The following is a 14,174-nucleotide window of genomic DNA, read 5'->3' on the forward strand; positions in this document are numbered from 1 at the left end:
GCAAAGAAAAATTCTGAGTCCCCGACAGGAATCGAACCCATGACCTCCCGAACACCGGGCGGGCGCTCTATCCACTGAGTTACGAGAACTCTTGGAGAGCAAGGTCCACTTATCACCACTCACGATGAATTCGATAACGTTGATCCTAGCAGTATGCAGGACACCTGCCATATATGAACTCAGTTAAATGATCTTGCTTTCCATGAGTTCTCGTAGCTCAGTGGATAGAGCGCCCGCCCGGTGTTCGGGAGGTCATGGGTTCGATTCCTGTCGGGGACTCAGAATTTTTCTTTGCCCCACGCTGGTGTCATGTTGATTAATTCACCTTTACATAGATAATCTTCTTAGCTGTCAACTTATTGTGAGTTTCGTTCACACAAAAATGATACCAGTCTACATGCCAGAGTGTCGGTTACGCTTTTCGTATATTATCCTCCACTCTGCAGAATTTGTTTCTCCTACACAAAACATTTCATACACGATAGCATTTATCTTATCCCCGTTGTATTGTTTTTTTTACTTATCTCGTATTGGAGTGTTTAGAAGCCGTATCTAAAGTCGTTAATTTCATTAACTTTGGAAGCTGATCATTATATCTTTGGGAAAATTTTAGCAAAACTAGCAATGTGAAGATTGTATATCCTTTATATTTAACAATAAAGAATTTAAAAAGTTTTGTCAAATTGTGAACATACTTATAAAGGCAGTAAAGCCATTGTGATCAAATCGAAATTAGTTAAAGTCGTTTGCTTTTAGTAACAAGCTTATAATACTGCAAGGCTACACAGTTTAAGCGAGCTAGTTTAATTTCGTTAATAAATCATTTTCAGTTGTTTCAAACAAAAAAGTTAACAGAAAAAATACAGTTGAAAGAATACAGAAAGTTGCCATTTTTCTGACCCACCAAAATTTTTGCAAGTGCCATCAAACTTCAAAGATGCCGTTGACTAGTTTTGGAGGCCTACGGTTTTTTGTCGGGCGAGAAGATCTATTGTTCCTTGACAGATAGACTTCAACTGGTCATCATATTTGGTAATTTATACCATTGGTGAAGTAAAATGGTAAAATGTACGTGGCCCCATTAACGCCAGTTGGAGATGGAGATTTGTCGAATGACCCTCTAGCTCCCCATTCTCAAATATCTACGGAAAAAGACCAGAGAAGGTATGCTGGTGCATGTGGATTTCAAACCAGGATGCTAGGAAACTTTCAATACGGGTGAAAACGACGGCGGCGTCGACGTCTATTCGGCAGCTGATTTAAAGTCTCCATTATTCGTAAAAGCCTTCCTAACAAAACCAGAAGTCATTCTTGACTAGCCAAACACGTATGGGCCAAACCACCCCCCAAATGTTTCGTCAGTTCTTGGGTATTTCACATTATTTCACATTACTTAAAAAGTATTGACTCTTTCTGCACCAAACTTGGCAGACGAGCAGGAGACCTATTGCCAATTATATTTACGTGAAAAATGTCAGTTAATGTCAAAGTTGTGACGTCACAGTGATGACGTCATGTTTTTGCCACTTTTGAAGTTTTTATGTATATTTTTTACAATGTGTTCGAAAGAGCACATCAAGGGGAACTGAAACCTGAAAAAATTTTGTCCATATCACAAAAATTAAATGAAATATGGCATTTTTAAATATGAAAAATAACTCTGCAAAATATGGGGTCCCCCCCCCAAAAAAATCCCCAAATTGGAGCCGTAATTTTGTTCCAGCAAATGCAGCTATGTTACACATGTTATGTTCGAGGTGACTAAAGCAAAAATAAAGAAGAAAATCGGAATGAAAAATTATCCCTCTAGTGTTATTGCGTTAAAATTAGTTTCGTTACGTCATAACCTGTGACGTCACCCGTTTTTTTACTGTTAATACCACCCTAACAAAGCCGAGAATCAAATTTCTAAAACCAGACGATTTTTGACAACATCAAGCTTTCTATTTTTCTAGATTATTAGCCCTCCTAGAATAAAACTGAAAAAAATAAACCAGAGAGACTGACTTAAGAAAGACAGTATGGTTAAGCAAAATCCGGGGGGACAACAACAAAATATTTAACTTACCATATCTCGAAAAATAATCATCATAGCAAAAAACGGTTTCCGGCATTTTACTCCTCAAATCAAGGCCTTTCCAATGACATAATCTTTTTATCCGATTATACACAAATTATAGCACGTTTTGGTGACGTCATCAATTATGACGTCATAATCTAACATTTTTTCACAACTTCCAAATTGAAATAAACTGGAGAACAAAGAACGCTCATCTGCCAAACTTGGTTCAGAAATATATAAACCAAGCAAATATAGCCTTCATGAAACATTAGGGGGGTGGTTTGGCCCCTACGTGAAAATCAGGTTTTGCATGGCAAGCAAACAGCAAAGGAGGGCGATTAAAACATTTCGAGGGAGCATTTTGCCTTGCGATCAGTCCTTGACGGGAAAGGGTGTCTGAAAAACCCGAATAGCGAATAGCGAATAGTCGCGAATAGCGAATAGTCGCGAATAGCGAATAGTCGCGAATAGCGAATAGTCGCGAATAGCGAATAGTCGCGAATAGCGAATAGCGAATAATCGCGAATAGCGAATAGTCGCGAATAGCGAATAGTCGCGAATAGCGAATAGTCGCGCATAACGAATAGTCGCGAATAGCGAATAGTCGCGAATAGCGAATAGCGAATAATCGCGAATAGCGAATAGTCGCGAATAGCGAATAGTCGCGAATAGCGAATAGTCGCGAATAGCGAATAGTCGCGAATAGCGAATAGCGAATAGCCTCGAATAGCGAATAGTACGAATAGTGCGAACAGTCGCGAATAGTCGCAAATAGTGGCAAGTGAGGGGGGGGGGGGGGGGTTGTGACGAATGACAGAAATTTGGTGCCCAGTATCTCACAGTCAACCTAGCAGCAATGTGAGATGGGATTTTCGCGTTATAAAAGCATAGACGCTCATCAGGACAAAAGGTGTTTCTAAACATAATTTCTTCTGTTTTCACTGTTAATAGGTCTTTATTAGGTTATCCTAGTGTTTTTTTTTTTTGTTTTCTTAATGTCGGTGATGCACAGCCCTTACCTGAGTCCTGTCAAGAAAAGGTGAAATTCTGAAATTCCGTTGCTTATTTGGATAATATCATAGGTGACAAATTACACCTTAATTCTGGAGCGAAATTTTACCATTAATTTATAATTTCACAGGTGAAATTATAAAATTGCCATGGCAACGTCTCTTGTATCGCGATCGGTGCCAAGATGGCGTCGAGATTTAAGATGGTGACCATTGAAAAAGATACGGCATTAAAAGAAACGGCAGAAAACTTAAATACGCGAAAGAGCACAATCAACTGGGTGAGGGTTCTTGAGAGGTGGTGTGACGAAAATAGCCTTGAGAGGTGCCTGGAGATGATTCTTCCTGAGCAGTTGGATGAAGCACTTGAGCAGTTTTACGCCTTCGTGTGTAAACAAGACGGAACCGATTACGAACGTGGGTCCCTAAAACAGATTATCCAACTACTCAGTCTGGCATACGGTGGTCAGAAAGCTGACCACCGTTAAATATAAATATTTATTTATTATTATTATTATTTATAAGGCCAAGGGAGTTCCAAAATCCCAAATAATAACAATACCTGGCCATCGACAAGAACAATATTAAGCGTTGAAGCCTACGACTCCGGGAACGAAGACGAGCAGCGACAACTGTCTAGCATCATTGATGGCAAAGAAATTCACTTTAACCAGACAACCAGTCGAGTTCCCCTTCAGCCGCTAATCCAGTCCACTGCAGCGGTGAGCAGTGGCCAGGTCTTCAATTTCCACAACTGTAATGTGGTGATAAACCACATGCCGGGCAGGCTAACGCTTCGTGCACAACAAACCATGATGTATAATTTGTCCACAACCATGCTCCTTGCCAGCTTTGAAGGTGTTTTAACTTTGTACATTTTCGCTTGACTTTCATTTAGGCAAGTTTTCGTAGACCATAACGCAAAGTTTTAGTGACAATTTCACTTCAAAACAAGCTGTTAAAACTTATGTCAAAATTTCACTTTCAGCGCATTTCAACGGGCGCTGTTGTCATTTCATTCATCAGTTCATGACGAATTAGAGCCAATCATTTAAGAAAGATTTGACAGTTGCCTTAATTTTGAAACATCATGAACAAGCACGAAGAATTCGAAAGGTATTTTTTGATAAGAAACTCAGAAAATTACGAACTTTAGCGGTAACGTATGCTTGAAACTAAAACTATATTCTTCTTAACGTTCTCGGTTTTCGATAGAATAAACCAGTAAAAATAGTTACGGTTGTGAGCGTAATTTGTCACCCACGATATTAAAAGGTAATCAAATGGTTTTCTCTTAAAATTAGGAAATAATTCCACTTGTTTTGTCAAAGTTCTGATAATTTCCCGAGCCTTTAGGCGAGGGAAATTATCAGAATTTTGACAAAACGCACGTGAAATCATTTCCTAATTTCACTCGTCACCATTTGATTACACATACTAATTACTTAACGCAAGATATAGCTTAGATGATGCTGTTTTTATAATCGGTTATCAAAGCAGCTCGTTTGTGTCTTTTCAGTTGATAAACTAAACACAGACCACTTGACTCACATTTGTATTTTACTGTTACGTTTCTGCTGTTTGTTGTTGTTGTTGCTGTTGCTGTTGTTGTTTGGCAGAACGTGCTTGGTCGAATTTATCAGCTTCCGCGGGTAAACGCTATTACTCCACGTGATCAATTTCAATGAATCCAGATCAATGCTGAACTAAAATCTTGCTATATATTTCGATTGATTGGCATTTGTGGTTACACAAATAATTCGCATGTCTCATGTACGAACGCTATTACGAAAACAAAAATTTCGTTATCACGAAATTTTCAATTTTTTTACGAACTCTAAACAAAGTTATTCGCGGCAACAGGCAAAAAAAAAAAAGTAATAAAACCCAACGAAAAAAACTCAACCATACTGATGCCATCATCAAAAGGGTGTCCAGACATTACCAGCCGAAAAAAAAAGTATAAACAAATAACTAGAATAAGCAAAGACCTCAAAACTTTGCATGCTTTAATTCTTTTGGACTCGAGATAAAATCAAGGTCGAGAAATCACAGCAAACTAGGCTGTTTCTCTGGGGCAACTCGAGGGATGTGATTGGATCGCGTCTCAGTGGCGCCTGTACTAAACACGTTAATTTTTTCAACTAGTAAGATACTGAGGTGAAAGATACCAACTCTACAATAAAGAAACAAGTTTGACAGTTTGTTTGATTGTTTTAACGGGTACAACCTCTTTGGGTTCCCAGTTTATGTATAATGTAATGACGGGTGGAAAGAGAGAGAAAAAGATTACGAGCCCTCACTACGGCTTCGTGAAGATCTAATAGTCTACCATCTTAATTAAGGGATGCCTCTGGATACACAATCATGCCTCAAGGAAAACAACATGTGAATTCATTAAAATCAATTTTTATTTTAATGACCATCGATCTTTTGGCGTTTTCGTATTTTCGTTTTGTAAAGCCAAACTATGCGGCCGCCGTCACCACTGGATTTTCAACGTCTCAAGAATCAAGATTTCATTTTCAATTTTGCGAGATAATTAGGAAGGAGACGGTTACAGTCAATTCATCGTATCGCCGACATTTTCTTAACAGTTTGAGTAGCAGTAATAAAGTGGTTTTTCCGTTAGAGTTGAACACTTACTTGCTATAATGGTTGCACATTACTGAAAAGCTACACAAGTTCGATTTCATTGTTACTGTGATGTAATGACTTAACAACTTTTGACATCCACACTTAACATGTTACAACTGGTTATACAGTGTTCAAACTGAAAAAGCCCATAATACTAAATACTAAATCTTATTTAAGTTTTATAGCTCAGTCTAGATACTCAAATAACGTGGGCTTACACTCAACGTTGTTTGTCTCCATGGACACAAAATATGCGCTGTCTACTAACTATGTGGCTTGCGCTCTCAAACTTCCGCTTATGAGCATTTATATATGTGTCAACGACTTATTCCTTCCTCGTTTTTTGCCACGTATCCAACGCCTACGTTGTGGTCTTAAATATTTTTTTTCGGAAAAAAATACCGATTTCACTGTTTGTCTCTCAGTTAATTCACAAAACTCATGGGCGAGGAGTGATAGGTACACTAGTTTGCTTCGACATGAATTTCCGACACAATGAGGACTCTAATTAGCTACAATAAAATAAACATTAATTTCAGAACGGACATCCGCTTTTGCCTTCCGAAACCACCAGGACTTCACCTTGGAATTATTTGTGTAACTTTGTCATATCAGGAACTGCAAAACTAGTTACTGGGGACTGACTGTTAATCGATGGTGAGCATCATATAAAATGTATGGATTATAACAAGTTCTTAAGGTACTTGTTCAGATAGTTCATGACTAGCGGTATTCCGTGTTACATGCTCAGTGCAAATAAGAGCACATTGATATCAGTATCTAGGCCTGAGTGGAAATCCCCAAGGAACTTCCTTCTCGCTATTAAAACGCTTTAGCCCCAGCAGTTTTAAAAATGTCCGTTTCATTTCCGGGTTACGACGCGCATACACAAGTGGGTTGACAGCGCTGTTTAAGTAATGGACACTCTTGACGATGATAACTAGACCCCTGAGGGAGCCTGGTGAGGAGGGAAGGCAATGGGGGCAGTATGCTGCTGTAACCGACACTGTAAAAAATGGCACCCAAGCAACGAGGAATAAGCCAGTGATGAGTGCTACAGTGGTAGCCACCTTTCTCTCCCTCTGATAGTACTTCTTTAAGCTTTTCGTGCTGTCCTGGCTCGCAGTGCGCGATGAGTTGCGTCGGAGCAGAGAACGTGCCACTGAAAAGACGCCGGTGTACATGCACGCTGTTATGGCGATGGGGAGAATGAACCCGCCGATGAACAACACCGTGGAGTAAACTCGGCTGATCCAGGGGGTGGTATTGGTGACAGAAGACAGTGAAGCTAGAAGGCCAGCAAATATCCAGGTGGAAGATATCATCGCTCGGTGAAAGAATGGAGACAAGCATTTGTAGTAAAATGGCCGTGAAACAGCAATGTAACGTTCGATGCTGATTACAGACAAGTGGTAAATGGATGCGAGCGCTGCGAAGACGTCAAAAATTCTGAAAGCTGCTTTAAAAATGTATGACTCGCTGAACTCTATCAAGATGATGTAGATCCACATGGGTAAAGAGATACCGCCAACCAGGAGATCCGAGATCGCTAAGCTGACGAGATACGCGTTAGTTCGAGTTCTCAGTCTGTTGTTGATCTTGTATGATAAAACGACCAAAGAATTGCCAAATAATGTGACAACAGCAAGAAGGATGGATGGTACTAGGACGGCGCTCAGTGGAATGAAATTGGAATGCGCTTCATCAAGTGTGTTGTTCGTACTGCTTGTGCTGTTCTGCGAAGGGGTCTTCATCTTAGCGTGCCAGTTCTGAAGAGACAAGTTGAAACAAGTTGAGAAAAACTTGAAAAAGTTGAAAATCAATATGAAAATGCCTACGAGACAGCGCTTTGAAAGTTTATAAACAATTGTTAGTTCACATACAGACGAGTTTCTGCTGTAGAGTTCCTTGACGATGAAACAACATCAACAACCGTAAGACAAAAATTTTTCTCGTTGTCAGGAAGTTATGGTAAATGTATACTTTCGAACGGCATAACTGAGTGTATATTGTGGTTTAAATTTGAAATGAGTAGGTGCGTCGCTTGGATTGCACTGCGAAGATAAAAAGATGAAAATTGCCACAACGAAATGTTTCTGAGACTGTGAACATACTAAAACTAATAAAGGGTTTTGTTTTATGACCTTTTTTCGCGCTATCTATGAACATCAACAGGAGCCACGTTGCGACGATTCTAAGAAGCGATACTTTATGTCTTTCTATACAATATTTATATCTCTGCCAAAAATTTGGTAATTATTCAGAATCTTAATTTGCAGCTGTCATGCCTTAGAATAAAAAAATACCGTAAACATTTTTTTTTCTTTCAATACGCTACGTCTAACCTTTGGAGACTCCATAATGCAAGCTCTTAAATGATACTTAAAAAGAAGCTTAAAATAGATTAGTAGCTAGCGCATAGAAAAAGAAGAGCTTTGACGGCAGATGAGAGTGTTCATACCAACTACCGCAAAAAAAAAAAAAAAAAAAAAAAAAAAAAAAAAAAAATAGAATAGATTGGAATAGATTTCTTCAAACTAATAGCGACAGTAATGACTCTTACTAAAGCATTAAATTGCCTTGAGAGCCTTTTATACTTTGGCATATTGGCGAGATATTGACGAAAACGTTTTTACGAAGAAATACTTAAGCCTGGTAATAAAATAATCTTTTTTATATAGAGGGCATTGTTGTATATACTACATAATTAAATTGCTGTTATATTTTTCCTATCCCACAGCCGAACTGAAGGTTCCAAGCCAAATCAGAGCCATCACCAGAGGAATAGGTGGTGCCGCGCCAGCTTCGTCAATGAAATCATTTAGAAACACCAAAAATAGCACGAAACACAATTACAACGAATACTCAAACGAAATGAATGTTACCCAGTTTTTACCCTTCTATCAGTTGCCCATAAGAGGGCCAGGAGTCTTAACGAATTCAGAGCCAATGAGGAGCTGCAAGTTATTAAATCAACTTGGAGTCAACAAAGAAATTAGAAAAAAGAAAGATACGAAACACAATTAATACAAATACCGAAACAAAATGGATGTTGCTTAGTTTTTATCCTAATATCAGCTGCCCTTAAGAAGGGCATGTATTTTGGACCTAGCCAATATACCAGAATGCAAAAAAATACTGACAGCCCGAGCTTACTACCGCTACAAGAACGCACGAGAACCTGTCCCACAATCGCCATCAAGCTTCGTTCGCGTGCACCTATTTAATCATATTACTGCCTGTAAATGTTCGGTAGAATCCACATTCGAACCGAGTATTATTTGCAAAACTACTTAAAGGAGAATCAAGTTGGTATCTCACGCTAATTCAGTTAATGAACTTTTTCAGCTATCTTCTGCTTGTAACTTCAAGCCATCAAAAAGATTAAAATAACAGGAGAGAGAACAAAAAATTGAGAAATGTGTTTATTACCTTGTAAGTGGTGGTAGGCAAAAACAAAACCCTGCGAGATATAATGAAATAAAATGGATGACGGAGCAGCCATACAAAGTTATTAAGACCTCTATACTGATGGCATCATCAAAAGGTATTCAAACATTCATAGCAGGAAAAAATAGTGAAAATAGTCAGAATAAGTAAAGGCCTAAAAACTTTACATGCTTTAAACTTTTTGGACACAAGATAAGATCAAGGTCCAGAAATCACAACAAACCATGCTGTTTCTCTGGAGCAACAACGAAGGATGTGATTGGACCGGGTCTCAGTGGCGCCTGTACTGAACACATTTATTCTTAAATTGAGATGAGGGATACCAACTCTGCTTTAAAGAAACAAGACTGACTGTTTGTTTGGTTTTTGTAACGGCAACACATGGCTCTGAGGTTAAAAAAAATGACCAGCCCTCACTGACCCTTCGTGGAGATCTAATGGTCTGCCATCTTAATTAAAGGAAGCCGCTGGATACACAATCATGTCTCGAGGAAAACAAAATGTGAAGTCATTAAAATCACTTTTCATCCTAATGGCCATCGATCTTGTGAAGATTTTGAAATCTTCTTTCAGTAAGAGTAAACTATGTGACCGCTATGTGAATGCTCAATATCAAAAAGTAAGGATTTCATTTTCAATTTTGCGAGTTAATTAGGGGGAAAACAGTTACAGTCAATTCGTTATATCGCCGACATTTTTTAACAGTTTAAGGAGTAGAAATAAAATGGTCTTTCCGTTAGAGTTGATGTTGTAATGGTTGCACAATTGCGGCCTGTTTGAAAGGGAAATTTAGATTGTATTGTGATTGGCGTGCAATGACTTAACGACTATCGTTAACAACCACATTTAAGATGTTACAACGGGTGAAACGAGCGTACTGAAGAAGCCCATAACGCTAAATACTAAATCTTACTTAAGTTTTATAGTTCCCAAAGAAAGTGGTTCTTTAGTTTTTTTTATTCCATCTTGCTTGTCTCCATGGAATGATAATATGCAATGCCTATTAACAATATGGCTTGCGCTCTTAAGAATCCACTTCTAATGTAGCTATTTGTGTCAACAACTCGTTCCTTTCGTGTATAATGTCACGTATCCAACGCCTATGTTTCCATCAAAAAACTTCCTTTTTTTTTCAAAAAATGCTGAATTGTCTCTGGTTTGAATGTTCATTTATTCTGCTAATTGGTTCGTTCAGCGGAATATTTTCCGAGGCGAAGAAAATGAAAGAATCAAAAACATTTTATTCCCGTAGGTATTTCATGTTGCATTTTTTAAGAAGTCGAACGTGAAGCTGTCTTATTAAATTTTAAAGTTGATCATTATTTCTTTAGGACAAATTTACTAAAACTAGCAATGCGAAAATTATATAATTAGGACTGAAAAGGGTTTTTCCATTGATGAACATACGCATAAAGGCACTAAGCCCCTCGCGATCAAAATTAAACGATATAAATTTGACTAGTCATCGCGTTCAGGTAGCGTGGCCGAGTGGTCTAAGGCGCTGGTTTAGTGCAACAGTCTCTTAGGAGGTGTGGGTTCGAATCCCACCGCTGCCAAGGTTAATTTTTGCTGCGATTGTATAAGAAAAATTTCAGTCATAAGGTATCGTGTCTCGAATGGAAGTCGTTTGAAACAAAGCATTAACAGAAATACTACTGCAGTAGCTGCTTAAATATTTCGTCGCCGAAAAAAGTTAAATCAAACGAAAAAAAAAGAAAAAAAAAATCAAACAAACGGCAAGTGATGGTATATCACCTTTTGAAGTATGTTTCACGATGCGTTGTCCTGGACTTCGAAATTTTAGAATGTGGTTCTAAAAGACGCTTCTTACCTTAATCAGGATACTATTCACTCCCAGTAAACTAATAATGACACACGTCAGAACACCAATGAATGATGATGCCTTGATAGCATAAAGTGTACGCAATCACTATTTGTAAGTGCACCTGTCACGGCCGTGTTTCTTTGTGGCTTCTCACAGGCCTACGTTCGCTAGCCACTTCACGTTTTCAGCGCTTTATTAACCTTGAATATGTTGCGTCCTTTGTGGGGTTTAGTCTGTCAAGCGTCAACAGTAATAAAATATTTCGGTGTCACTGATAAACAACTATAATAAGACCCTTCAATACAGTGCAACCATAATATAATAATATAATAAAGAGTACTCTCACTTTTAAAAAACAGCATAACTTATAATGTGGACAAAAGATTTCACAGTATGCGTGACAATATTTATTTACTTTTCTATAACCCTGGAAAAGGTGTTTCTGGGCTAAATAAGCGAAAACATCGATGGTTAAGGTGACTGTATTTCATGCCTGTCCATGTTTAATCTCAAAAACATAATTCTAAACGGGTAAGACCGAGAAAATTGTGAGCAGAATATATCACTTACCAGTCTTAGATTAATTTTATTTTATTTTATTTTTTGTTTTTGTTTTTTTTTTGTTTGAAGATTGAAGATATTACTTCATGTCAGAATCAAGTGTTTAGATGAAATTATACTCGTACTATATCAATTATCATGCAACATCGGATGAGAAATGGTAGATACATTATTTTGGTCCAACACAAATCTCCGACACTATAAGGACTCCAATCAGCAACAATAAAAGAAAATTCAAAACGGACATCCATTTTTTCCTTGTGTTATATACCGCGAGCACTTCACCTTGGAATTCTTTTTGTAACTTTGACATATCAGCAACTCTTTAAGGTGGCTCAAAACAGTTTCCAGCAGATAGGTTTTGATGGGTCATAATGACCACTCTTTATCACTTGATGCTACAATCGTGGTATTAAAAAATTCCCCAATTATTGCTGAACAAGTTGTTATCATTTTCTGGTCACAGTAGGTTACTATATTAACAGTATTACCTGCTAAAGCTAATCTTCTCTGTATCGTTCCAATTTTAGTATATGTGCTGCCGTTAAGCGAGCACAGGATGACACGCAAATTCGGGAAGCGTTCCAATTTTTTTTTTTTTTTTTTTTGTGGGAGGCGCGGTGGCCTCATGGTTGGTGCACTCGTCTCCGGATCGAGCGGTCCGGGTTCGAGCCCTGGCCGGGGACATTTTGTTGTGTTCTTGGCCAAGACACTTTACTCTCACAGTGCCTCTTTCCACCCATGTGTATAAATGGGTACCGGCGAACTTAATGCTGGGGGTAACCCTGCGATGGACTAGAATCCCATCCAGGGGGGAGTAGAAATACTCCTAGTCGCTTCATGCTACAGAAACCGGGATAAGCTCCAGCCTGGTGGGCCACTTAGGCCCGTAAGCGGACTTTACTTTACTTTATTACCTGGTAAAAATTACCCTTAATTACAGCTTTAGGGGCTTATAATTAAGGACAATTATATATATATATATATATATATATATATATATATATATATATATATATATATATATATATATTATCAAATTTCAATAAGAATGATAAGACGCAACTTTTAACACATTTTGTAAAAAAATTCTTTACAAAGGATGCAGGGCCACCTTAAAGTTTTGAAAATTTAGGGTGGCTCTGAACCGTGTTAACAGAATTTTTTAAACATTGCCAAAAGTTGCGTCTTATCATGTTAATTAAAATTTGACCAAATAAAAATGTTTCACCGTGCCGTTTTTGAAACATGAGCCCCTAAAGCTGTAATTAAGGGCGTTTTTAGCAGGTGACACTGTTGCTATGGTAACCTATAGCGTCATGAGAATGATAACAACGTGTTCACCAATGATTGGGCAGTTTTTTGATACCATGACTGTAACATCAAGAGATAAAGGGTGGTCATAACAACTCATCTAAATCTAAGCGCTGACAACTTTTTCGAGCCACCTTAACTGTAAAATGTTAATCGTGTCTGACTGTTAATTGATGGAGTGTATCAGATGAATGTATGGATTATTACTAATCTTAAGGTACGGTAAGGTGCGGTATTCCGTGTTACATAACTTAATGTGGCAAACATGTTTTCTTCCCTGAACAACAACGAGAGGAATCACGTTGCAACTATTCTTAAGAGGTTTACTTAATGTTGGTCTACCGCAACATCAATATGTCTGCCAAAAATTTGGTAATTTAGAATCTTAATAGACATATGTCATGCCATGTACATTTTCAGATGGAATGAAGATTGTTACTACTTAGCAGAGATGAAAATAAAAAGCGTGGGGCCCACGTAATGTAACACATGATCTTCAACGGCGAAATGTCGTCACGAGTTGAACGCAGTTGTGAAAGAATCAGAGAGTATTTGTGTAATCCCTTGATTTCCTTTTATTCTTATATATATATATATTTTTTTTTTTTTTTACGCTCACGCTTCGGGCTTCCTGAATATGCACACAATATCTCAGTATTTTATGAACTTGTGAACCTCCATTTGCGTCCATTTATTTAGAACCGGTAAACAATTAATGTGAAATCCAGCATTATTTTTAGAAGGTTACTGTTTCCATTTGAACTTTCCATTCTACTATCTTGTACTATCACTCCATTTATTTTGTTGTTTAGGAAAAGTGGATTTCCTAGGTATACTTAACAATTATTCCATGAGCGCGCGTTGGATATGAGATGGTAAATAGCCAACGAGGCCCGTAGGGCCGAATTGGCTATAACCAATCTCATATCCAACAAGCGCGAATGGAATAATTGTTTTATTAAATTCGGTGCGTTTGTATTCTTGGAAATATAGCTTAATTTTATTGGATTTTAATTTTACAAAACGACCGGAAGTCGATGTGGCAAAAACAACAACAAGTGGGAAATCACATGACATGCGCGCCGTTTATAAAATTAGTTGAATGAAAAATTTGAGAGCGAAGCAAGCGAATTTGCTGAATGAAATTGCAATCAAGTGGAATTCAAGAAACGTCTATCAAATGAAGGAGATAAAACCTTGGTCAGAAAGTTTGAAAAGCGTTCAAGTTCGAGTCATGGAGAAGAGCCAAATAATTGTGCACTTGCACATTGCTATTGTAATAATGCTGCGGAAAACTTTGATCGCCATGTGACAC

General features: G+C 38.0%; 1 protein-coding gene and 1 pseudogene across 4 annotated transcripts; both read right to left on the minus strand.

Annotated features, from left to right (window-relative positions):
• Nucleotides 1-5,465: 5,465 nt before the first annotated feature.
• On the minus strand, nt 5,466-11,243 carry LOC110061882 (D(1)-like dopamine receptor). 4 transcript variants are annotated; one of them, XM_089282360.1, is made up of 3 exons: nt 10,991-11,243; nt 9,142-9,172; nt 5,466-7,478 (listed from the first exon to the last, which is right to left on the minus strand). In XM_089282360.1, exon 3 carries the CDS (start codon nt 7,461-7,463, stop codon nt 6,483-6,485), a length of 981 nt encoding a protein of 326 aa, XP_089138486.1. In that variant the 5' UTR covers nt 7,464-7,478; nt 9,142-9,172; nt 10,991-11,243; the 3' UTR covers nt 5,466-6,482. The 4 variants fall into 4 exon arrangements, with proteins under 4 accessions (XP_089138486.1, XP_089138487.1, XP_020624403.1 ...); XM_089282361.1 differs by lacking the exon at nt 10,991-11,243 and adding an exon at nt 10,915-10,984; XM_020768744.2 differs by lacking the exon at nt 9,142-9,172.
• Nucleotides 11,244-12,044: 801 nt separating this feature from the next.
• On the minus strand, nt 12,045-12,101 carry LOC149116589 (U6 spliceosomal RNA; annotated as a pseudogene).
• Nucleotides 12,102-14,174: the final 2,073 nt, after the last annotated feature.

The sequence above is a fragment of the Orbicella faveolata genome, unplaced genomic scaffold (assembly GCF_042242905.1).
Source record: "Orbicella faveolata isolate gen_17 unplaced genomic scaffold, um_ofav_v1 contig_12, whole genome shotgun sequence".
In the NCBI taxonomy this organism is placed as follows: Eukaryota; Metazoa; Cnidaria; class Anthozoa; order Scleractinia; family Merulinidae; genus Orbicella; species Orbicella faveolata.